The 26,045-nt window shown below is 37.9% G+C and overlaps 1 protein-coding gene across 3 annotated transcripts in view; it reads right to left on the minus strand.

The window, feature by feature from the left end:
- Positions 1–8,206: 8,206 nt before the first annotated feature.
- Positions 8,207–26,045, minus strand: part of SNX9 (sorting nexin 9) — a 61,817-nt gene continuing 43,978 nt past the window's right edge. For 2 of the 3 annotated variants that reach the window (XM_071434847.1, XM_071434839.1), the window contains exons 12-18: positions 23,654–23,757; positions 20,855–20,932; positions 15,660–15,736; positions 14,623–14,712; positions 13,128–13,242; positions 11,609–11,700; positions 8,207–10,281 (exon numbers count right to left, since the gene is read on the minus strand). In XM_071434847.1, coding sequence (XP_071290948.1) covers positions 10,234–10,281; positions 11,609–11,700; positions 13,128–13,242; positions 14,623–14,712; positions 15,660–15,736; positions 20,855–20,932; positions 23,654–23,757 — 604 coding nt within the window. In that variant the 3' untranslated portion in view covers positions 8,207–10,233. Of the gene's footprint in view, positions 10,282–11,608; positions 11,701–13,127; positions 13,243–13,769; positions 13,874–14,622; positions 14,713–15,659; positions 15,737–20,854; positions 20,933–23,653; positions 23,758–26,045 lie in introns of those variants that run through there. The other variant, XM_071434856.1, reaches the window with a different exon arrangement.

Consider the following 26,045-nt stretch of genomic DNA (forward strand, 5'->3'; position numbering starts at 1 on the left):
TATATTTAGAGTAACCAAATCATAAAAAAATCAGGAAAGTCAAGGACAAAATGCAGTCAGGCAAGTGACAGCAGGACTTTATATGTTTCTGGATAATTTTGATGGTACTCTCTATTTATTGAGGAAAATGTTAATTTTTGATCCCTCTTACTATGATTAATTTGTAAATGAATTCTGTTAACATAAAAATCTTTAGTTATTTTGTCCTATTTGGTAACACAGACTATGCTTGAAAAAACAAAGGAGCATACAGGGTAGATGAGACCTAAAATGAGGCATTTAGAAATTGGGGGGGTGGGAAGAGAGGACAAACAGAATGGCAATTCCATGTTCAGTTCATAACTAATGAATGTTAATTCATTTAAAGCTTATTGAACTCTAGTTTGCCCTCAGTGGGATCAGACATTCAAGGGACAGTATCTTTTATGAATTTTCTGTGTGTAAACATTAGTGGGAGTTGATTAAACATAATAGGACATGTTAACTGAGTTTATGTCCAGTGATGGCTATTTACAGCTGTAGTATTTTATAACAGGATTTTGTTAATGAGATGAGCACATGTTCTGTGTTAACAGAAATGTATATATATAAACCCAGTGGAAGCTTATATCTTAAAGTTCTCTCACATTTCAGTTCTGTTTTTTTTTTTTTTTCTTGTATATAAAACACAAAGCTAAAGTAAAACTAAGGTGGTTTGGTTTTGGTTTTTTTTTTTTTTTTTTTTTTGGTGAACAAAAGTGAAAGTTGGACATAAACTGTCCATTTAAAAGTTTCAGATTTATTCAAGTATTTGAATGAAAAAAAAGGGGTTCAAATAGTTTTCTATTTGGAGAACACCTCTTTAATACAATCAAATCAGCCACCTCACAACCAGTACCACCATCCTACAACTACTGAGAAAAACCTTACATCTCTGGAATGAGTAGGTTAATTTCTCCGAAATCTGAAATACAATCCAGAATCTCAGCTGGTACATCAAAATTCAGTGGGAACATTCCCCAGGTTCAAGATTTGGGATTTATTTGCTGTATCTATCTTAAGATTCAGAATTTCTAGTTAATGCCTTTGATAATGGACTACTGGTTGTATGCCAGATACTAACCCACATAGCAAAAAGAGTCATTCAGTCACTGTCTAAAAGGAACACAAAATGTCTTGCATGCATAGATTCACTCTTCTGTGATCAAATGTTCAACATTTTTTCCATTTGAGTTGTTTCCAGTACAGCATATGTGGTGCTTTTAAAATGGAGTTAGGCTTCTTTCTCTCATTTCATTTTATAAACAGATGCTTTGTGGTGTCATGCCTCCCCATGCTTTAGAAAGCCCTATCCATTAATTTTCAGATTTAGCAGAGATTTCAGACCAAAGAGCAAGGGGAGCAAGAGCCAGAGTAAAAATACATTCCTGTGAAGGAAGAGAACATATTTGTTTACCTGAAAGATTGGGGGTTTGGTCTTTTTTCAACTGCTTTTTGTAAAGTTTGAATGGTATTGGGCAATAAATCTCAGGTGTTCTTCTGCTTCTCAGCAGCTTCATGGCAAGATAACTTAGACCGAATAATTTGAAAAGACAGTGAATGTGAACTAGTTCAAATCAGTAGTTAATGGAGTTCCTCAGTATGCCACCAGTGTTGAACTGGAGAAGGCTAAATAAGAACTAAAATGGTAAAATAGAGCAAACTGGCTAAGGAGTCAAGCTATTTCACAGCCCCATTTATGGTGAAGGCAGAGTGAATAGCATATGTTTTTCTTGAAAGGAAAGGAGGACTGCAGAATGAGGTGTTATCTCTGTCAGTGCTGCTGTAAAGGGGTAGCTGACAAAGCTCAGTGTGTGAATGAGGGGAACAGAAAAGAGAAGAACTGAGGGAATACCAAGGTTCAAAGTAATTTGAACAAACCTTTTGGTATGTTACATTATTCCTAATGCACCAGTTAAATCCACAGACTGTGTGTATGTGCAAGCTAACAAAATTTTTTAACTCATTTGCAGACTACTGTTCTTTTATTTTCCGCTCTAAATATGCGTGTGTCTCTGGGTGTGTTTATCTCAAAAGTTACCTGGGTGAAAGGAAGGTGAGAAACCATCTTCCTCTGTAGGCTGTGCTGAATTCCTAGGACATTTTCTCACTTTCAGCCACCATTACAGACACCCCAGCAGCACCAGCAACCCGGGAATGCTGCTGTGCATGGGAAGGGGTGAGCACAGAGGGTGGGCAGGCCAAAATACTATCAGCAGTTTGGTAGGGAGGGGGCATGTAGTGGAAAGACCTTGTGTGGGTGTGGCTGGAAAAGCTCAGCAAAGCTGTGGCTTTGGGAGAAAACCGGCTAATGTCATCCCTCTGAAGCCAAGAGTGAGAGCCCTTCTTCTGCCACAGACCTTGTCCACTAGGATTCAGCTCGTGCAATGTGTTTGCTGCTGCTGTTGTTGTTACCTCTACATCAGTAGCTCTTTGGATTGCCTTTCTTGCTGGCCTCCTGTTACCCTTCCTCTTCTCTGTCCCTCCCCGTTTCATTCTCTGATGCTTTTTGCCCAGTTGGTCCACTGATGGATGGATTCTGTAATCAGTGACCCTGACACCTAGAGCTATTGCAATTACTTCCTGTGTCTTTTAAAAAGGTGGGTGCAGTGACAGATTTCCTGTGCTGAGAGTACAGAGTAGCTATCTTGAATAATGTTCCGTGCATATTTTTGTGGGAGTTCAGCAGAATTCTCTCTTTACTTATTCCAGAAATTTGAAATAGACTTTGTCAGATCTTGGAGATTTATTGCAAACTACATGGAAAGGCCAGAACCAGTGCAGATCCTTTCCACATGGAAACACTGATGCATAGTTTATAGTCTGCCTGAATAAAAGCAGAGATGCTCTGTGAGTTTAAAAATGCCTCTGGGAAGTCAGATTAACTAATCTCAGTTTAATTCTATAAACTGCTGCTCAGAATGGATGAGTCAGGATACAACATATTGGAGAGAAGTCTTTATGACTACTTTTAAGCAACCTGCTGCTTTAAGAAGCACATCTATGCAGGCTGATAAGGGTGAATGCATTACTTTTTGTTTATCTGCACTTGAACTAATAGCCTAATGCTGGCTGTTGGGTTGAATTTAGTGGTGGCTGGAGTCCCATAGGAGAAAAATCTAAGGTATTCTGAGACAGATTTCTCAGAATGTTTCCTTACCATGCCAGAAGTCAGCTACACTCACACTCAACACCTCCTCTCTGCCTCGGGGCCAGCAGCTGTCTAGCACAGCCTCTGTGGCAAAGCACAGGGCAGAACTACTTTGCTTTCTAAGATCTCAGCTGAGGTGAGCTGAGGTGTCATTGCATCCTGGGCCTGAGATGGAACCAGACAGTGACAGTGCACATCTGTCCTGTCTTTCTCCATGTGCAGAGTTCATCAGCAGACCTGTGTGCCACACACACCCAGACCCAGCCAGGATTCAGCAGTGCACCTGAGCTGATTCCTGTTTCCTGGCTCCACAGCAATGAGAAACAGCCCAGGGCCTAGCTGCTGGTGTCTGCTTGGGCTCCCTTGTGAACATCCACTACAGTGTTTACTTGTGGGTTGGGGTTTGGGTTTTTTTTCTCTGTGACAAAAAAATTCCCTTCAGGAAGGGCTGTTTCATTTTACTATTTAAAAATGGCTTAAGACCACTAGTCATTTTTATTAGATTCTAACAGTAGGTAATTACAATATGAACTCCTTGCTCATGGCAGCTGTGCCAGACAGCACCTACAAACAACTCTTACTCTAGGAGCAGCCACTCAATCCCCTGTGAAACCACTGCAGTCCCTGTAAGTTCCCCTTTTTTAGTGATAATTTTACAGGACATTCAAATAGATCCCAAATCCTGCAGCCATCCTGCAGGCTTATTTTGTAGTATAGGAGTCTGTGGATAGCAGCCTCCTCTTACTGATTGTCAATTTGGTTTAAATTTGGAAGACATTCATGAACAGTTGCATTGTGGATTTATTTGTTTGGGAGTTTTTTTTGGATGTTGTTTCCTTTCTGCCAAGCATTAAGACTGTGGTTGCAAGCAGCAGATAGACTGGCACAAGTTGTTACTAATGCCAAACAAGCATAAACATGCTCAAAGTAGGGAAGAAGTGTTCTAGACTTACCTCCTTCCCAGAGGTTTGGGAAAAAAGTCCTTGCTTTAAGTTTGGTAGGTCCAATTTGTAACCCGGTAGAAAAGTGTCACTACTTAAACAGAGAAGACACATGAAGAGTTTTCTTACTCCTCACTTTTCTCTGCTGGCATAACCATCTGGAATGGTACAGTCCTGGTGAGTGCATTCAGATGGGAATCTTCTGGGGCAGCGTGTCAAGCTCAGCAAATCCATCCCATCAGCAAGCAGCCTAGTTTTTATTTTCCTTCTATATTGCTACAGATGCTATGTTTAAGTTTTCACTTCTCTCCCAGCTGTTGAATTTTTAAACAAAATCTTTACTGAGTTTAAAAATACGACTCAACTAGTCAGGAACTAGTCAACAGTTAGAAAAATTACCCTCACCCCTGTTTGGCCCTTACTTTTGAGGCAGCTTTTCCTTTTGCAAGAGTTTAACTTGATGAGTTACTGGATACACCAAACTTGACAAGATTCTGTGTCTGGCTTGGCATTTGATTAAAAATAATAACATGTAGATAGATGAACACTGGGATAAACAGCATCACTCTCTCATTTTGAGCTTTGTTTCCAGCTTGCCATTGGACATAATAGTGACATGTTTAAAAACCCCAACCAAACACAAAGTTTGGATTCTCACATTTTAAGGGACTTTAAGAAATGCCAGTAGATATTTCAGGTTCATAGTACAGCTGTGAGTGTTGATAGTATTGTAAGGGGGTGCTGTGCTTACCAAAGCCCTCACAACACTCATACAATGGCAAGAACATACCAGCAATGACCCCCTCCTGCCCTACAGCAGATACAGGGTCTCAGAGATACCAACAAAGTGAATGTAGTGCAATGTATGCCAGAAGTGCAATAAATTTTCATGGGTCCAAAAAGGTCTTGATGAGCAGGCAATGCACAAGGATCATATGGGAGCAGGAAGATACTCTTCCTCCAAAACATGAAGCAGAAAAGTGAATATAATGAAGTGATACATTAAATCTTTTCATTTAATAGGATGAAGAGATCAACTTTTATCTAGATTTACAAACATTACAAAGAGTTTGGGTTTCTTGAACTGTGTCTGAAATGGCAATATTATTTACAAATTATTTTACATAATTATTATTCCAAATAATTAATAGTCCTAGAAACTGCTACTACTCCTCATACGAAGGGCTATAGAGTACAACAGCTAGTACCTTAAGAAACCTAAATCTTGATATAATTACAGATTGAATGAAGGCTGATAAATATTTAGATTTGCCATTGGAAGTACTGTTATATTTAATATCCAGTTCCATCGACAACTGTATTTGTTTTGTTTTTTTTTAAACAGGCTGATTTTCTTCAGATATGCTGTTATAAATGGTCACAAATAAAAGGCTTGTCTTGTCTTCCAGTTTATTACTGCCCTGTTTTCAACCCCTTTATCCTCTCCTTTGGTATCAAAAGGAAGAGAGCATGTTCTTTACAATCCTCATTCTATAAACTCCAGTCTGCTGTCCCACTATTTTTGCATTTCCTGTGAGTGACCAAACTCATTAGTCATTGAGGCATCACATAATCACACAGGTGGGTGTGGGGGGATGCTCTGACAAGCAATTTAATAGGGACAGATCAATAACTAAGGTCAAATAACTAAAATACAATTCAAAAGAAACCAAACCACTTAATACTGTTTTTTAAAAAGTCCCCACAATCTTTTTATATTTTCTGTTATTTTAAAAATCCTACTCTTTGTTGTTCTTCTAAGATAACCTCTAACAAACCTCTTGGAGCTAGCAACTTAATGACATCTTTAGAATTACATACTTTTTAGGAAAACAGTTCATCAAATTTTGGGGGTTTTGGGAATGACATTTCACAAGACTAAAAACCACTGAAGAGTAGCAATTTTAGATTTAGATCTACTGAGATTTAATTGCAACAGAAGGCAATGTGAATTAAAAGTGACCTTGAATTGAAAAATGTGTGCTATGACAAGTTTATCAGCAAATGTATTTTAAAAATGAATAGTTGTTGAAGATGGTAGGTATAAAAGGAAAACTAAGGGTAGCAGAAGTCTATTGTTAACAGAAAATAATAAGTATTACATGCAGTCTTCCTTCAGCCCCAACAGAAAACTGTGACATACAAAAATGTATTTTAACAGAATATAGCCACAGGTTAGAATAAGGGAAGAACAATATTTAGTAAAAATGAGAAAGCTGGCTTCAGATAGACAGGATCACTTCAAAGAAACTAATAAATCCTATTGTGAAGCAAACAGTTTTTAAACCTGTAAATGAGAAGAACCTAGAGTGCAGAAAGTTCAGCAGGAAGGCAGTAAGAATACTAGCTGGAATCTGAAGGAACACAAAAAAATTAGGATAGTTTAAGAAAATCTGGCTAATCAGGAAAGATTAAAAGGCCCAGAAGATTAAAAATAGGCAAACACATTCTTTATAAGACAAGGAAATTAAGCCAGTCTAAATTAAATACTGCAAAATCTCAGAGTCACAACTCGTGTGCAAAGAGTCATGGGAGAAAAAAAAAAGGGAAAACCAGCTAATCCAAGTTATGACTCAGATGTTCTTTAAAACACCATGGGTATAACTGACATTGCCAGTTACGTGACAGAATGGGTGGATTGGTCACCAGCCAGTCAATATATTTCTAATTCTGTAAGGTTGCTTTTGTTACGGTTGCTTAGACAGGAAAAAGGGTTTTTTCTGCTCAAGTGGTGACCTCAGGTGTTAGCAATAATTTTATCAGAAGAGTTATAGGAAAGTACATGAAAAAAAAGCAGTGACCAAAGACCCCCCCCGCCCCTTGCCAACTAACTGGCCTCTGCCGGTGCACGTGCATGTCCTCATGGGAAGTCCTACAAAAAGCAGAAGCACCAGTGGCAGGACACCTGCCTAGTGAATGCTCCCCTTGCTGCTGGATTGCACTTCCTGAGCCTGTGGAGGGAGTAATTTTGGCCAGTCCAGACTGGCAGAGAGTCTGGTGCATGTCAAACTAAGCCACCGCACAAGAGATGCATCTCCTCCTTTGTGAGAGTTTTCTTTACAAGGCTGTTAGTCTGAATTCCTTCTAAGAGCCTCAACTAGACTAATTTTGGTAGCAGTAAAATTGATGATTTAATTAGGATTTACAGAATCTAGTGTATGTTATGGTAGTACTTTCTCAATTATCTTCTGACAAAACAGGAACTGCTCAGGAGTGTAAAAATTTCCATACTTATGTAAAATTAGGACTTATTGAAGAACTCTCTAATTGCAGTCAACAGTACACTTCCAAAACCACACCCTATAACAGAGTCTACTGCTGCAGTCTAATTCCATGTTGGACTGCAAACACGAAATGCAGGTATCCTTCCTCTCTGTACAGCTACATTTTATTTTAAAAAAATGGATGTAGTTGCAGTAACAGAATAAGCAATTAAAGTATAAAGTTAAACCCAAGAGCTTGGGCAGTTGATGTCTTTTATGAAGTCACTGGGCTAATGCCAGTGTTTGGCTCTCCCTGGAAGGAAAACATAAGCCAGGAAACAGTAGTAAGGCTGTGGATGCTGCAGACTAATTATTCAGCTATGACAAACAAAACACAGGAGAGCACTGCTCAAGCCTTGCACTAACTTGCTATTTCTGTTTTATGACTACATCTTTAGTGTGCACATTTTCTGTTACCCCCAACCCATGTAATTAAACTCTGCCACTATACATGTCTAATTTAAAAAACAAATATCAAAGACAATCAAATTTCTATTCTGGGTCAACACCATGCTGACACAAAGCCAGGAACACACAGTAGCACTGTGCTCTACTACTTATTTGCAGTCAGGAGGGTTCCATCAGCCATGAGCTGGACTGACCTGAATAAAGAAAGCTTACAACATATGCGTAGCCTTTGCTGGTTTGCAGTCACTAGCACTATTATACATCCAGTTGGGATGCCTGCTTTATGGAAGACACACAGATGCTTCCTCATTCCTCAGCTGGCCCATGTGTAAGCTGGTGAAAAGCTACAGGGAGGATTTGCCTCATACTACATTCACCCTGTTAAAAACCAACATGATGATTTAAAAAAAAAGGATAAAATAGTCTGGTGGATATACATAAATATTTATTATCAGTTTAACTTCATTTTACTAGAAATCTTTAAACAGTTTTTCTTTTTTTTTTTTCTTTTTTTTTTTTGCCAAAATGTTGCATCTGACACAGTTGCTACTGTTATAGCTCCCCTGCACTAAGAATGCAGAGCTTACACTTAAGATTCCAAAACAATCTATTCAAGATAAAGAGCTTTCAACTTTAGTGCATATGGAACTATTTAAGGATTGGTAAAAAGAACCCCCTTCCCCCTCCCAAATGAAGAGTCTGTTACAAAGAGATTTCATTACCAAAAAGTGAATATACAAATGCTAAAAAAATGCTGGCTTGAAAAAGTGATTTCAGAATTTACTGTACATATTGTAACAATTTATTATATAAGCTGCTTCTACATGCAAGCAGATCTTACATTTGGTGTAAAACATTTATACACATTCTTTACAATTTGTACATATTTAAATGGCTGTATCAAACAACACTGCACTATGGAATTTTGGAAGCAAACTAAAATTGGGAGGAGAAAAAGACAAGGTTTATAAAAGGTGAACAAAATTCGTGACACTAAGAAGCATCTAGACTTAGGCCTAGTCTGGCTTGGTTTGGTTTCAGGTTATTCAGGCAGACCCAGATTTTCCTTCTAGCACAGAAAAGTAACACCAATGCAAAACAGAGTAAGGCAACTATTGAACTGGCAGAATGTACCCGTCACTTAGAATGGCTTATTGGTAAAATGCCTTTTTAGTTGGTTTTTTTTTTTTTTTTTAACTAAAATATTTATTTTCTAGGCACATTTTAGTAGAAACTGTGTTTTGGCTTTCCTCCTTGCCTATGGCAAGAATTTAATTACTGTACTTGGTGCCCATTCTGAACAGAGTTGGTGGTGGCTTTTTTTGGTTTGATTCTGTGAAAAGCCAAGGCCTCAAATGGTATTTCAGGAGTATTGAAGAGGATACTGAGTCACTTGATAAAAGATGATGATCAAAGAGCAGTTTGTGTAATAACTAATGATGTTATTCAGTACTTTTGTCACCTTTGAGTTTGCATTAGAAGGCAACAAAAAGTTAACCTGAACCAACAGCACACCATACTACTACACGAAGACCTGAGCTTAGCTGGAATTTGGGGATGTCTACTAGTTGGGGTTAGATGTGGCACTGTTCCCTCTGCTGAAACACTACAAACTGTCAGAGGGGAAGCTGGCCCTGTACAGCACTGAGAAACACCAGTGCCTTATGGCATAACATTGGGGGTGTCAAAGTGCTGGTATGGAAAACTGTTTTTCACACTTTCCTGAATGGCTCGTTCTTTGTCTGTACTTTGTCTTCTTACACAGTGCATAGTGAAAAAGTGAGCCTGACATAAGCTCTGAGGTGGTATGCCACAAGAACAAGATTTAGTTAGAAGGAAAAAGAAGAGAGGGAAGAATGATTTATATTTACCAGAAGTCATGCTGGGAGCAGGATGCCATGGCTGCATATGGGAAGCAAAACTTAAGAACAAAGCGTTCATTCAGGAGATATCACAAACATGTGCCAGAAACTTACATGAATATAATTCCTCCTGGTTACTGAATTGCTGGAGAGCCCAACTGAATATAATGAGTATTAGGTCATTTTCTTAAGTTTGTCTGCTTTCCCATTAAAAAAAAAAAGCTACAAATGTGTCACTCTGGTGTTGATGCAGAGTTTTTGGAATAACATCTGATAGACAAGTCTTCGTGAAGTCCATGGCAACATATCAGTTTGATAATTTAGATCCCTATAACTGACAGCATTACCCAGCTGTTGTTATTTAAATAATTATATAAATGGAAGAGCTTTCAAGACAGGAGAGCCTTATTGTATGATTTAGGCTGATAAAGTAAAATTTGAAATAATACTTTTTTAACAACTGATTCTTGTTGGTTTGGGGTTTTTTGCGATTTTTTTTTTTGCAAAGGCTAACAAGTTTTTATTAGCATTGCCCCCACATCAGAAAAGCACTTTGGAGTTGTTCTGTATTGTTGAATACTCCTTATTCTCTACATCACAGGAAAGCGGCTGAGTGCCTGCCTCAGCTTCTGTGCAATCTGAAACAAAGAAACAGAAGATATTTAATATGTAGTTGCTTTACACTGTGCAGGAATATGATTGCAGGCTAAGAAATTAGGTGTTCCCTCATGTGATAAAAAACTGCAGGCATTACTGCAGGTTTTGTGTATGCAGGACTCTCAAAACTTTCCATTATAAAGACTTCACATACATATACTTTCTGCCTTGTTAATTTGGTACTTTCACTGCTCCAGTTGTGTTGGAGAAAGCATTGTAGGCAGGGCTGTTATTCTGCCTGTCTAGCACTGCACTGCACCAGAGAGCTACAGAAACAAAGCCAGATTTTCCAGGAAACCCACTTCCCTGCTGAAGCAAGGCTGAAACATCAAAACAGAGCTCCTGTGCACTCCCCACAGTTCTCATGGTAGCCATGACCCCACACATGAACATGTACTGAGGGAGAGAGCATTAGTAGAAGGAAACTGGTGAGGCTGCAACCAGAAGGATTGAAATAGACTGCACAAGAGGCTGAATGACGGTAAGGGGCAACCTAAGCCTAACCCCACCAGATGTTTCAAGGAAAGTAAGCAAATGACCTGATGGGGGACCTACAGTTGTCATCCACTGAAGATACCTCTGAAGCTTCACTGGCAACTTTCATGGCTGTGAAGGGGCACCAGTTACTCATGAGACTCCTTTTAGTGATAGAAGTCAGGCTGCAGCACATTCAAACCCAAATGTTTTATCAGCATATCACATTAGAAAGCTTGTTCTTGGTTTATTTTTTAGAAATCACAAAGGATTCATGCATGAGAACATTGTCAAATAAGAACTACAGTGGTAGGGAGAGTGCTCAGATTTAAAATATTTAATGTCACCTGAAACATTCCTGTCCCTCCTGCCCCACACTTGTATACATCCGACTTTAAATCACAAAAGCTTCCCTTCTCACTCCCATCCTATGGAGGAAAGTTTTGTTGAAATGTTTTATTGTTCTGTTCAGTGCAGCAGAAGGCCTGTAAGCAGGCCTTGTTTACTACACATCGGAGAACTAAAATTCTTTGTAACCCTAGTACCAGCATTGGGGGGAAGAAAAAAGTCAAGCCATCAACAATGTGGTTTCTGAACAGTGGTTCTTAGTTCTCCTGGATTAATTGTAACAATCATGTACATAAGACAATATCTATAGGAAAATATTTTAACTCATTCTTTCAGTTCTTGGGTTTTTTTACAATTCCTTTTACAATTTTTTGTACAACTCTTCAAATATGTGCTCTGTGGGAGCATGGATTAAAGCCTGCATTTCCTATAAAAGCAGCAGCACAGTACATGCCAAGCCAGCAGTGCTGAAGCCCTGTCCCTTACCGTTTCATAGAACTGCGCCTGCTGCTCCAGATAGAGACGAATGACGCTGTTGTAGTCATAGATCCGGTTACTGTGGAAGTGATTCATCTCAGCTGCAAGCAGACCCAGGAGAGAAATTATTTAACAGAAGCATTTATAATTTGGAAGAGTTTCACTCAGTTCAAGTTAGTTACTCCTTAGCAAGCTCAGTGTCCATCCCTGCCAGCAGGGGAGGACTGTTCTCATGCTTCCACAACCTGTTCTGCTTACAGCACTCAAGTTATAGTGGAATTATTTGCCAGATTGGTAGGGGGTCAATTACACACCAACCTGGGTGCTTCCTGGACAAAGCCAGGTTCTTGTATTATAATACTCAGGTGCACAAAGATTCGATAAAAAATACAAGCAGGGCTTTCTTCTACTGAGGTAAATGTTCCTTCCTGAAGGCTTTCCAACAAAATTTTGGCTTGGACATTCAGATTTCCAAGGGTATAGATATTAAATTGTAAGCCAACAGCTTACGGTAAATACTTAGCTCAACAAAAAAGATACAACCAGTAGTGTGTGACTCCTTCTTGACTCATGCTGTTTCAATAGATACCTGAGAAACAGTATTACTGAATCTGTAACACCTTACCTCAATTTCTACATCTCAGATCACAGCTTATGGCTGAAAGAAGTTTTAAAATATATTTTGGGATATCAGTGGAGGGAGAAGAAATATGCTACATTGTAAAAGTCATCCTAGAGGTCTCTTCCACAATTACCACACATAAAACACAATCCTCTTGCGTCACTGTGACTAAGAGGAAGGAGATGAGGAGTTTTCTTAGGAGATGAGGTTGTTTTTAAAATCAATTTTGTGTGCTGCTCTGACTTCGTCACATAATATATCGAGTACTCTTGTCTTTAAATCATCTAAAAATGATGCAACCCCCTCAGTAATGAGTAATCTCATTGAAGTCAGTAACAGGATGCACTTAATGGCTTGATATCCTGCAGGATTGAGCCCTGACTACTCACTTCCCCAGTTTTTCTAGTGCAGTGTGCTGCACCTTATATTTACAACACCTCTAACCGAAAGAGGAAAAAAGATCATTCAAAAAACATCCAGGAAATAAAGATCTTATCCAAAAGAACACGAATCTCAGCTGGGAGATGGATTCATGTCTGACTAAACTAAAAGTCAGAAAAACACTTCTGCTAATGATCTGCTTCTTGCACCAGAGTACATGCTTTTAATTTGAGACATTACTTTCAAATCAAAGAATCAGCCTGGGGAAGTTGTTTTGGGGTTTTTAAATTGCATTTTCAAAATATGTGTCTTTTGCAATAGCAATGTGAGATTAAAAAAAAAAAAAGGGAGAGGCAAAATAACTGCAATTTAGAAAAATCTAAGCAGGTCACAAAAAAGCCCCCACAAATAACCCATGCCCAGATTTTATTCCTGGTAGCAAAAGATTTTCTTTCAAAGTATGCTGCTTAACAGAAGTCCTTCAGAGGTCTACAACACTGCCATTTAGCTCAAAATTTGGTTTACCTTGTAGTGCATAAGCCATGGTGCTCACACGTTTCACCATGTTCTGTTTGTCTTGTGGCGTTATTTTACTGGTTGCAACTAACTTGTCACTTTCCTTCACTCGTTCTATTGCTCCCTGTAGAAACCAAATGCAGAAAGGTTAAAAGAGTAGTCAACTTAGGGGTGTTCATAGTAATCTAAAATGCCACTAGCTACATTTTGAGTTTGCATTCAGTACACATATGTACACAAAATGATCGATTCTGCCTTCTCACATTTTCATCCAAAGTTTGTTATTTCACTTTATTGATTCCAAGAGTCCTTGCAAAAAGTGACTTCAAACATAGGCATGATCAGACTCATCAGCAAATTGAGTTTGGTACAGGCAGTAATACACAAGAATATATACAAAAAGGACAAATGGAGCAAGTTTCAAATTACAGATTACCAACGTAACTGACATCCAAAAGCTTGTAGAACCATCTTTGCACATTTTACAAGAGAAGGCAACACAACACTGTTTTTCAAGAGACTACAACTCAATGCAAGGAATAGCCATTGATTCAGGAAAATTCTCGAGTCACATAGATAACGAGCATAAAAAGATATGCTTCCCCTACACAATGTTTTTGTGCCAAACAACATGCAAGAGAATCTATTTACATATCTCTTGGCAGTAGGCTTATGTTTCAAGTTTTAAAAATATTTCTTCTCCTTTTTTGGTATTTCCCCCCAATGATTCTGTGGGATGAAGGACTGCAAATGTCCTGAAAAAAGAATACACACATCTGATATGCTTTTCTTTGTTGCTCTTAGAAGTATATTCTTATGTTCTTGTTCTATACATTTAACACTTCAAGTGATCAAAAAAAACCTAACCTCACATATTTGTGCACTTGTTTTAATACTTCACAATATTTAGTTTCCTTAAATACATTGCAGCAGACCATAAGGAAAACTCCAAAACAAAACAGAATATCCAAAACTATACACTGTGGCTTTTGTATTACAGAGAACAAAATGGTTGGGTTTTGTTGCTGATATTTTGTTTGGGTTTTTTCCCCCCCAGAAATGTTAGAGCTCAGCTCTGATCTCTGGGTTTTGATATTAAAGAAACTTCAATGCAGTGCATGATTATTTATCACATATCAGCAAGCCAGCCACACAAGTGTCCACAAGTTTTCCTACAATACTCGTATGGTTTTATTATCAACTATCACATAAGACTCAAATATTACTAATTTACACTACTGCTATTCACCCCACTGGGAAATGAAGTCAACCTGAAGAAAATCATGCTCTACTATGGCAGAAAGTCATGATATTCCTGAGAGAAATTCTAGTTTTCCTTCCCTCTAAGTACTTTTTATTTTAAAAATCAACACACTGGTTTCACAGAAACTTCCAGTGTTTCAGCAGCAGGGGCCAGGCTGCTGCACAAATGCAAGGTAACATACCACCCCTTTTGCTTGTGTCCCCACTGCCCAGCCCTTAAAAAGAAAGGCTCATCACATACCTTATGAGCTGCTATGATATCAGGGAAGCAACCAAGAAATCCCTTATATTCATGATTTGTTTCCATCAAAAAGTGAAGATCTTTCTTTGGCTAATAAACAAAGCATAGTCGTAAGTAAAAGTATCTGTGGCAAATTAACATCATAGAAAAGAAACTATGATGCCAAGAAAGGGCAAGGGGGAAAAAAGGGAAGGAAGCAATCAAGAAAAACCAAACCAAAATATTAATTGTTTATGCAAGTTTTTCATATATGAAAAGGGTTTTTTAAAAAAGATAAGCTTTTTAGAGTAAGGCACTGAGCATCATTGTGCAGATGCCTCTGTTCTTTTAACACTAGCTCATGAAGTGATGGGGTTTTGCCTTTTCACCCAAGAAGAGTTTCCAGTGCAGTCTCTCATTACATATACAAATATGTACATGCACAGGTGCATCTCCTTAGGTGTCAAAGTGGAAATTTCAGACTCAGCCTTGAGATAAAGAGGATCTGCATTTTTGAGACTTTAAGTGTAACATGCTAAACATCAATGTATGTCTTGAATACCAATCAAGGTTTATTTAAGCCAGATTTTTACTAAAGCAGGCAACTGCATGTAAAGCCAATGGAGCAGGTTCAGTACACAGGTATTCCCCCACATGGAGCAACAGCAAAATCTGGATCCTGTAGATATTTGGGGAATGCAGAGGGAAGGCAGAAACTCTGTCCTTGATTAAATACCATTCTTTTGTATCAGTAATGAAGACAGTTCACAGAAACAAAAAAATGAACACATTTAAAGACCAAACAATCATTTTAGTATTTAAGAAACCAGAATGTGGGCTTTCTGACCAACAAAAATGCTCTCTCATCACATTCCCCCTGACCTGACACAGAGTAGAAAAGAAGATGATAATGCATTTAAAAGTATTAATAGCAATTTAATTGGTCTATAGCACTATCAGCTGTGTTTTAATCAAAGAGGAAAAAAGAAAAGTCAGAAGAAATCCAAACAGGTGCTATGTTTGTACACACTATGCCATTGCATTGGTAATACTCCTACCTGATCCGCTACAAGACTGGCAATTTCTTCATAAGTTTTCCCTGCTTCTGTTATTGCTCCATTGAGATCAGATTCTCCTAGAAGTAAACATCAGTGTTCAAATTACAGTAGGTCAATTACAACAAGAAACTTGCCTTGATTCAAGGCAAATTTATAAAACAGTCTATTTACAATAATAAATAGCTAGCCATCCTTTTATAACCAGCAGAAATAATGAATTTTTTAAAACATTAAAGGAGGAAAACTAACGATCTTGTAGAAAATTAATGTTCTACCACAGTACTAGCACTACTTACTTCCACATTTAATTATTTTATGCAGTTTAAATACACAGGTATTCCTCCACATGGGGCAACAGGAAGTCTACCAGGATGGAAAGGAAGGAAGAATGAGGAGGGTTACAAAAGATGGACTGACAAAGCTGATGTGCTACTACCCCTGAGCTCTCTGACGGTCCTGGACCATAACTGTTCAATGGTCAGAGAAGCAAAAGGAGGCTCAAGTAACTTTTTTCCTGGACAACAAGACTTCTGATCTTTTAGGGAATTCTTAGACAATATTTTCAAGCTCTGTAAAAATCACTGGTTTTAAGAGTGAGTTTCTAACTTTCATCCTCATATGAAACAGATCAAAGGACCCTACAATCTATGCTTAACAATACAAACATCACCATAAATCCTAAGCTAGACAACAGCACAAGCACTCATAACACCGTATTACTAATAGGACAGGCTATGTGGGACAAAGATGGAAACAAGCCTTACATTCTTGTATGTTTCATGCAACTTCACCTTCCCATCCATGTTAGCTTGTCCAAAGCATGTAGTCAACAGTACAGAAAGCAAATTGAGGTAGAGAGTAGAAAGGCGAAGGTATAGTTTGCAGATATCAAACTTTAGTTTAAGAAAAAAAGAGTTTTCTTATGCTTTCAGACATGTCTTGATATTAGGCAGTGGTTAGTCTTTTATGAACTTTTTGATTTTATTCTACAGATATTAATCAGTGACTTAATTGAAAAGTACCATAGATTTCATTAATGATTAATCTGAGCATTAAAGTATCTTGTTTTACTACAACATATGGTCTAATCTACATTTTAGCATCTCCTTAAGGAAACAAGGTAATGACTGAATGTTGCTTCAGTTCTATCAATCGATTCCTACTTTCCATTAGATTTGTTTCATAAAGTCAAAAAGCTGTGAGGCAAAGTGACCAATTCTAAGAACTAATCAGTCCAGTAACAAAAACACTGCTAAACAAATCATTATTTTTCTCCTTTTTGGGCCTGTTAGGATAAAATAAAAATAAAGCCACCAAGACTAATTCCCATTGTGAGACTCAAGAGGTACACAATTCATTACATATCTTCAGCTTTTTGTAAAACAATAAAAAAAAATTGGAAGGTGGTTAATTTTATTATTTCAGGCTTAAGACTTAAGTATTTTCAGTATTTCAGAATTCTTTTGTCTGCTCAGAAGTAACGTTGAAGTAAGTGCTGCTTAGGCAACTGACTCCTAGATTTTGGGATAAAACATGGTGTGGCTTCAGAGTCAGAAGCCACATTGGTCTAGATGTTTGCTGTTCATTTTATAATGCCATAAAATATGGTAACTTTCCATATCTGACCCAAAAAAAAAAAAAAAAAAGAGGAAGAGTATGTATGTATATTTAAGTTGAACAACAAAATCCTCGCCTTCTGTACTCATTCAAGGAACCTGCGTAGATCAGAGCTTCAAAGGATCTAGACAAACCCTCCCAAAACCAATCATCTTTAATTTTTAGCATTCTCAGCTTCTGAACCAATGCAAAGCTGGGAATTGCCTTCTTAACTCAGTCTGTGAAAGCTGAGTTGGGTCCCAGTGCAAGGATACATCAGGATGTCAGGGGTCCATTAATCAATGGAGTCGCAGAAAGCCCCAAATGTTGCTAACATTTATAACAAAATTATGTTTAGTGTTGAGTACATATATCCCCAGAAGAAACAGAGGGGGCCTAAAAGCATTGACTGAAGGTAGCTATAAAAAGAGCATTAAAATGGGAATTAATATTCCACAGATCAACCCAACCACAAGGAGAACCAGGTATTTTCATTGATTTACAGTCTTCATACTGTCACAAGGAGATTAAGAAAGACGTAAAACTATGAGGAGCCTTTTGGAGATGTTTAATAGAACATCTCTTAGCATTCAACTGCTTGGTAAATGCCAGTGATAATCATTTCAGAAGGAATACATCCAGACATATTGGGAGAACTAATACTCCAAGTCTTGACTGGGACAGACAAATTTTTTTTGTCAAGAAGGATTTTTGTTTTCTTTTCTTTAACAGTACATTTCAATATAATTCAGTAGGAAAAATCACAAAATTTCATTTACTAGCAGCAAATGTAGCAAAGCTTTTCTTGATAAGTACACCTCAAACTGATAAGCTCAGCACACAAGCAGCTTGTGAAGCAGGATTTGCCTGTTGCTAGCTGACAGGATAGCGAAACTTGTGTGTAACTGCCTAACAGAATTCCTGAGGGGTGATGTAGGATTAGGAGAGTTTACTATGGTTGAATGGCATACCAGTCATTCACATTTTCTTAATATAGGAGAAGGACTCCTCCAGATTTGGTGCCGCAAAAGAGAAGCCATGCTATTTAAGGCTGTGTTAACCTTAGAGTATCCTGTGACACAGTAGCATAGGCAACACATTGCCAGGCTGCAGGACACTTCCAGGCATGTTCTGGTACTGTCCAATATGCATTTTTGGACCAGGATCATGCTTGCAAGTGCACATTCTTGGAACCAATTGGATAGTACATAAGCCCATAGCCAAGTTAAATCAGAACCTCTCAGTGTGTCCTTAATAGTTTTAAAGGTACCCTTGCCTCTGCAAATACTGGGGACAGATCCCTAACACTCTTGGGCTGCCAATAAATAGATAAGGCTCATTCTGTAGCATGAGAAAAAGAGCTAGAGTCAGATCAACAAGTGTATCTTGGCTGGTGCAGTCTTAAATATTTTAGGCTGGAAATTAGAAGAGAAGGCAGAAGACATCACTACACATAAAGCTTTGCAGAGCAAGGCATCACTGATGAAAATGGTACAGGCAATAGATACATCTCATCCTAACTATGCAAATGAACAACTAAACAGTAAATGCAGTATGTCAGAAGTCAGCTACCAGTAGCTAGAAATGTTTCTGTCATCAATTCTGTCATTGCAATCATCAGTGGCCTATATGCTTAAACTTTCAGAACACTAGTATTACAAGAAATCTAAAAAAACAACCCAACCAAATTAAAAAAAGCAAAGGATGAAGAGATTCAGCTCCCAACAGAAACAGAACTGCGTGTCCTTAAGCATGGCTGAATGAGCCATTCCTCTTTATTGACAGTCCAGAAAAATCATATATCATACTCAGCTTAGCTACTATTTTTTCATTGGAAGCAATGTGTCCTCTTTTATACACAGACACCTGGAAAACTGTGCCCTGTGAGTTTAAATCCAGGTGCTTACATCTCTTGCAGAGACTCTGCTTAGTCCATAGACCTGTACCTGATGGAATGATCAGGTGAATCCATATATGAGCAGCAGGCAGGACAGAGTGAGAGAAGAAGTGATGAAGCCATTTAAAGCCACATCTACACCTTACTTGCTCTCTCTTCTTGGGAACTCAAATTAAAATGCAAAGGATCCCATATATTATTAATTTGGAAATAATACAAGGGTACAAGTTATTGAAAAGAGCAAAACATGGAATCAAGGCAAAGGCATCTGTAGGAAGAGTACTTTTCTCAACAACATACAGGTGCAACCAGCTATGACTGGGCAAAAAGCAAAGACAGACATGCTTTCCTTGTTCCCAAACTATCGTGGGATCAATTTTTTCATACCAATCAAAGATGCTGGAAATCAAATCAAAGCTTTCCTTTCTAAGGCTGATCTGCAATTTTGTATCCTAGCTTTATGACATACAGTTTTCCCTTTACCCTGCAAAAGAAGGTGCTAGAACCCAAGCAATTTTCAGTTCTTTCTCAAGACTTCTTGCTAAGGATTTTATCCAGGCAGGATTTACAGTTTTCTAACCCATGCTAAGAATACATAACCATGCAAATCCCCTATTTCATTCTCACATCCAAAAGTGACTTTTAAGCAATATGCTATGCTCAATTCTAACTAAGCAGTCATCCTGTTGCAGTACAGGACACAGATGAGAAAAAGCTATGGGGACAATGCCTGTTTCCAATACTTCCAGCAGCAGAGAATCTGTGTTTCAGAAGGTTGCATTTTAGTACATCATTTATGGGGCAAAATGTTTTAAGATTATAAAGCAAGATATAGATGAGTAGTCAGAGTAAGTACTGGTCAATTAAAATTTCTAAGATTGTTTCTAAGGAAATATTTCAGGAAGCTTCTATGCTATAGCATTTAAGGTTTTAGAACACAGTAATTTTGCTATCAAGTATAAAAAGAAAAAAACCCAAAACCTCAAACACCTTTGAAAGGAGAATCTCTGGGAAAACTGACTCAACAGGCACCCTCTATCTATGAGGAAATATTTTCCAGTTGTCTGGAAAACATCAGTAGAGCTTAACATTTTAAATTTGGTCTAAAGATGACATTTTAGGAAAACTTTGAGCAATTGATCCCCTCCTTTTCCCTCCCTCATACCTAACACGACAGGCTCTTTTTTAGGGCTCTTGAAGGAGAAGCAAAGGAGAAGGACAAGAAAAGGCTACAGTAGCCAACCCTACAGAAAAGGCTACAGTAGCCAGCCCACATAATGGATTATAAAACATTGTAGTAAGTCTTCCATCAATGTGTGGAGTTGTTGTATCATGAAGTCACACAATAGTTCTGTGACAGCTGTTTTCATTTTTCTCTCCTTTCCCTTGATAGCACAAAAATGCTCCAGCATGTTTGGTCAGTTAGGTCAGTGACCAGATTATATATTAAGAGATCAAACTAAACTCTTCCACCACCACCAACCCACCACAAGATTATACAGTGAGAGAAGACAAGACTGCAGACTAGAACATAAAAACCCCATAACATACAAAAAAGAAAGGTTTTAGAATTTTTTCCAGAACCCTGTTTGACATCTAAACCTCAAAGAAGAAAGCATTAAGATCTTCAGAAAAAGAAATGTAACATGATGTAATTAAATACCTCTTTTTAAGCAAAGTACAAATGAAGCTATAGAAGTACCTTGGTATCCACTAGTGCTGAAGACCAGTGCCAGGCTCTGCAATGCTTTTCCTATCTTCTGGTATTCCTTGGGTAGTGCTGAAAGTGGGAAAAGGATGAGGAAAAGAGGGGAAACAAAAGCAAAAACTGACATGGGTAAGTGAGACTAAATCTGCAGCATTTCCAAAACTTGATGAAGCAGATGTCAAAACCAACTATGTTTTACATTTTCTCTAGCGACACATTTACAATCCTATTCTTTACCCCCTCCCCTGCTACACATGCTCCAAAACTGGATAAAGCAATTGCAATCTGGATTCTTGAAAGGTACAAACAGTTGGGGAAACAATGTGTGAATGCTATTTTTAAAAAAATGAAATCTCATTTCATTTCTAGCTCAATCCTCCTATGCATACAGTGAGATTTTTTCCCCCCTCCCCCTCATGGGGGAAGAAGAGGGGGAAGTGCTCCAGTGTGATATCAAGAATAGGTTTCATTAATATTTTAAGAGAGGAGATTGTTATACAGACCCATAATACCTAAACTCTCCACAAATAATGAATTTTATATTTAAAGGCACTAAAACCAAGATTATCTAGATATAAAAATTACGCAAGTATCTGAATAATAAAATTGTTTTTTACAATCTATTTATTGAACATGCATGCATAAATTACTCCATCACAATTACATCAATCAGCTATGATTTATGAGTGCATTCATTATTAACACTTTGAACAACACCACTCCAGAGGCCTAAAAAGCAATCTGAAAAGCAAAAGCAATTTTTTTATATGCTGCCTATGCTAGCAGAAAAACACCCCAAGTAGGTATGAGTTTTATCAAATATTTGTATTCAGGGGGTACACAGCTCAGGCAATATAGAAGGTTTTTAGCTGTTCTAGCATCCCACAGTATCTGATTTTTACAGAAGAACACCTTTGTGTAGTATAAAAATCTACCACAAACCCCCCAAATCAACCTCCCACCCCAACTGCCTAATTTTATTGATTCTCTTTGATCAAGCTCTTCTCCAGAAGTCAGACTATTTACGATAACCGGTCTGTCTTACACTATGAGTACAACTTAGAGTACTAGAGTTCTGTTATCAGCCATTATACTGATACTAAAGTTTTCCAGTGGAAACTTTAGTGAAGAACCTTTGGTTTATTTTCACATGTATTTAAGAAGTTTCCACTGTCAGTTATTTCAAATCTCACTGAATGGACGGCATGTAAGTATTGCTCAGGAAGTGCCAAAAATATTTCTGATTAACAGTCAAGTCTAGAGCTGACAGGGAACTTAAAACCTAAGAGACTACTAAAATTTTGCATGTTCCAGTTCACCAGTCTTTTTTTTTTTTTTTAATTCAGTATGAATGTCTGGAAAATTAAAAGTTAAAAAAAAAACCTTAAAATTTTAAGATTTTAAAAAACACAATCACAACTGTGTTGCTGAATGTATGCTAACTAATTAATAGTTGTAAGTATTAGAAAAGTCATTCAGTATCATAAAGCACTAGTGTTGTAAGTTCAGGAAGACTTTGGCAGTTAAAAAAATACTGCATTTCTAGTGTAAGCACAAGTCACAGCCAACCCTTGGTTTGATCATTGCTTCTGTACCTGGAAAGCAATGCTGTTTTCCTAGTCTCATCTGAGGAGCCTTATTCCTTCCCCTGTTCTCCACTTTCCCCTCAGTATAATTTGCTAGTGAAGCAAGATCTGTACCATGTTAGAGCTCTGTCATGTGTTAGACTATTTTTGTCCAGCAGGAGGGTCAGTGGTGTGTAAAAGGAAACCCTTTCTTCAAAGTTGAGAAATGTAAATAATTTAAAGTTAACATCCTATAGATACTAAAGTCTAATGTAATCACTTCCATGAGAGATGGAACTTCTACACTTCTCATCCTCTCTGGTCAGCCCCAAATGTTCAGCTGTAGTGTTTGATTAGTAAGAGGCAAAAACATAACTCAGGAGATATACTTCAAGTTCTGGGGACAATGTTTTGGGGTTTTTTGTGGGAGTTTAAAGGAGTATAAAAAAAAATTAAGGTGATTCAAGGAGATTTATGTGATAGGTCTTTGGTTGCCAGACACTACAGCCTGCCCTGAAGTTTCTTATTATGATCCTCAGCTGTAGTACCTGCTTCCTTTCAATAGCTGCCTTGTGGTGGCCACAAACACTGAACACTGCTGTGGACTAGGAAATTAGAGCCCAGGCAGAGTCATAGGGACTTGGTGTGAAGTTCTGCAACCCTAAATATCTGTGGGAAGGAAGAGACAAGATAGGAAAAAAAAAGAATTGGGCTAAAGATTAAGTTAGAATCAAGTTGGTTTTTCTTTTCTTTTTCTCTTAAACTCATTTCATCTTTAAATCACTCCTCCTAGCATGCAAGGATCCTAAATAAGGGGTTAATAAAATGCAATTATTTGAAAATATGATTTCATCAAATAAACAAGTCTATTTTGCCCATGTCACCAAAATTCAAATAAATGACCAATATATGAGAACAGGTCCAACAAGGGCTTAGCTGCATTACTAGAATTATTTACCTTTAAGTATTTTTAAACCTATGGGCAGGGAACAGATATTTCTGAGATAAAGAAAAAAACCCCACACAACCCAACAAAAAGCCCCACATCAAACATACTAACAAAAAACTTGCCCAATTTATACTCTTAGACTGAAAATAGCCAGAATGCCATACAACTCCCACGACAATTTAGGCGTTTCTTTAAAGATGTGTCTTGAATTATACACATTAAAAAAAGAAGAGAGAAAAGCACCACAGAAATGAGTGCTGAGTTCAGAAGGACACTTACGCCCTGTACACCTCTTCCAGTGCTCTTGTCCCACTGTCAGCAGCTCTTTAACTCCATCATCCATGGCTTTGGTGAACCTACCCACTGCATCACACTTCTGTTCTCTGTGGCATTTTGAAAAAGCAAAACCAAAAAACAGTTTAATATATGCATAATACTAACTTTAAACACAATATTGAAATGTTAAGCAATGTCAACTCTGTCTCAAAAAATATCAGAGACATAAACCAATTCCTTGAAATTTCTGCCATTTCACTGAATTCAGAATTCTCCTCTTTAAATATGGACATTATTTGTTCCATCTTTCCTCCTCTGTTAGACTTGTAGACACATGGCACTGGACTAGCACTCTTATTACAATGTAATAGAAGTAGTGAAATTCATACAACAATGAAAAAATAAAAAGAAAATAACTGGATCAGATATTTTGATGGAAGTCTAACATAGGTGAATGGAAAGTAATATAGCAATTCTCCTAGGGAAATATATAGGCATACTTTCATATTATATTGTCAATATCATTGTGCTGAGTTGCATTATAGGGAGCAAAACCCCAGAATTCTGAATTAGTATGTGCCTCTGTCCTCCTCTTTAAGCATGTTTGCATGCAGCTATCAGAGTTTTCCATTATCACGGCACTGCATACACAGCAGTGATTTGTGAACTCTACAAAAGAAAACTAAATGTGTATTTTATAATTCATTTAAACTGCATCTGATCTTTCAAATGCTCTCAGCCAAAGCCTGCATGAGACAGCTGTAACAGCAAGGGAACACTGAGTGACTCCCCAGAGCCAGGGCAGCAGCTCCAGATGTGGCCCAAGAACCTAGAGGTTCCCACTTCCCCACCAGCACTTCCTTCCTCAGCTGGAAACCATACACACACAGTTATGTGCACAAAACCAGCATCAGGGCTTTCTAAGAGGCTCTTGCCTTACTCCCCTTACCTCAGGGACAAAACATCCTTTAATTTTCTAAACTTCATACTTTGTGGTCTCAAGATCACTGAAAATGCTCATGAACCTGTGCAGGACTCTTAATATAGTAGCAAAATTATTCAGTAAAGAACATCTTCACACTGAAGAAACTAGCAGTTATTGAACAAGCTGGTTTGCCCACTTTGTAAGTGGAGTAATGGCTTTCAAGATTCACACAGTTTTAACAGCATTCCCATGCACTAGAACATGTGGACATCTGAGATGTTACAGCCACCTCTGTAACTGCTTGGAAACAGGTCCCCCAGCACTACTCCAGGCTGCCAGCCCCTGGTGAGCACTCTCCTCAGGCTGGTGTGCCCTCCCTGCTTGGGCACAAACTGTTTAGCTGACCACATGCTGGGCACTCTCTGCCAGGGATGTGTATGTAGCACATTCCCTCTCCTGCACCCTGGGTACAAAATCCTCCCTCTCATTCACCCCTTCAGCTTTTACACCACTGGCATATACAGAAACCACATCACTAAAGCAAAGTAGTCAAGGTTGAAATCCCCATGGAAGAAGTGTAAGTGACCTAAAAATGTGCATGTTTTTCTGCTGGTACAGAACTGCTACCACACAGCCACTGTATCCACTCAATATGCATTGCCTTCCTTGCATAAAGCCTGTATTGGGTGCAGATACACTGCTTTGCTACTAAAAAGACTTCTGTCCAGTTTATCCACACACACAAAACATTATCCAGGTTTCTGTGTTCCAGAACAGTAAGAAAAGCATGTCATACATGCTACATCTTCTAAGAGAAAAATTATTAAGTCTAAAGGAGTGAAATAAAGGCTGCATAGTAAATCCAGTCTTTAACTCTGTGAAACCCAAAGGTTTATCACCTACAGAATATACATTAAAAAGTGCATGTATATGTAATATACACATATATAAAAGAAATATATCCATTTGCAGTTCCAGAATGAAATTTGATAACTTAAATCACTTTATCACTTTTCATTTTTAATAGCTTTCCATGGATTACAGATATTCAAATCATACTGTGTGTACATTACATACAACTATTTTACAGAAACATTGTTCTGCTTATTGGTCCATCTACTATTATCCTAAGCTACTTGGTTAAGTTTAGCATGTTTTGAAACTGTTGAAAGATTAAAGATCAAGCCACACTTCCACAGCAAAATAAAACATAACTCCATAGGATCTGACAGAACTCTATCCCATCAACTAATTTTACATAAATTGTTTTAGGGTTAGCATTCAGCCACTGAAGGCAAAAAGACATCACATAGAGTTCACCAAGTATTGGAGGGGTTGATATGAAAATCTCATTATTTAAACAAATTTTCAGCTCTGCCTTGATGAATACCTCCTTAAGTCCATGAATATACATGCACACTTAGTATCTGAGTTTTGGATTATCTCAGTATCTGTTGTATACCCAGATGC

The sequence above is a fragment of the Agelaius tricolor genome, unplaced genomic scaffold (assembly GCF_023055355.1).
Source record: "Agelaius tricolor isolate 1412-34295 unplaced genomic scaffold, bAgeTri1.0.p SCAF_1, whole genome shotgun sequence".
Lineage (NCBI taxonomy): Eukaryota > Metazoa > Chordata > Aves > Passeriformes > Icteridae > Agelaius > Agelaius tricolor.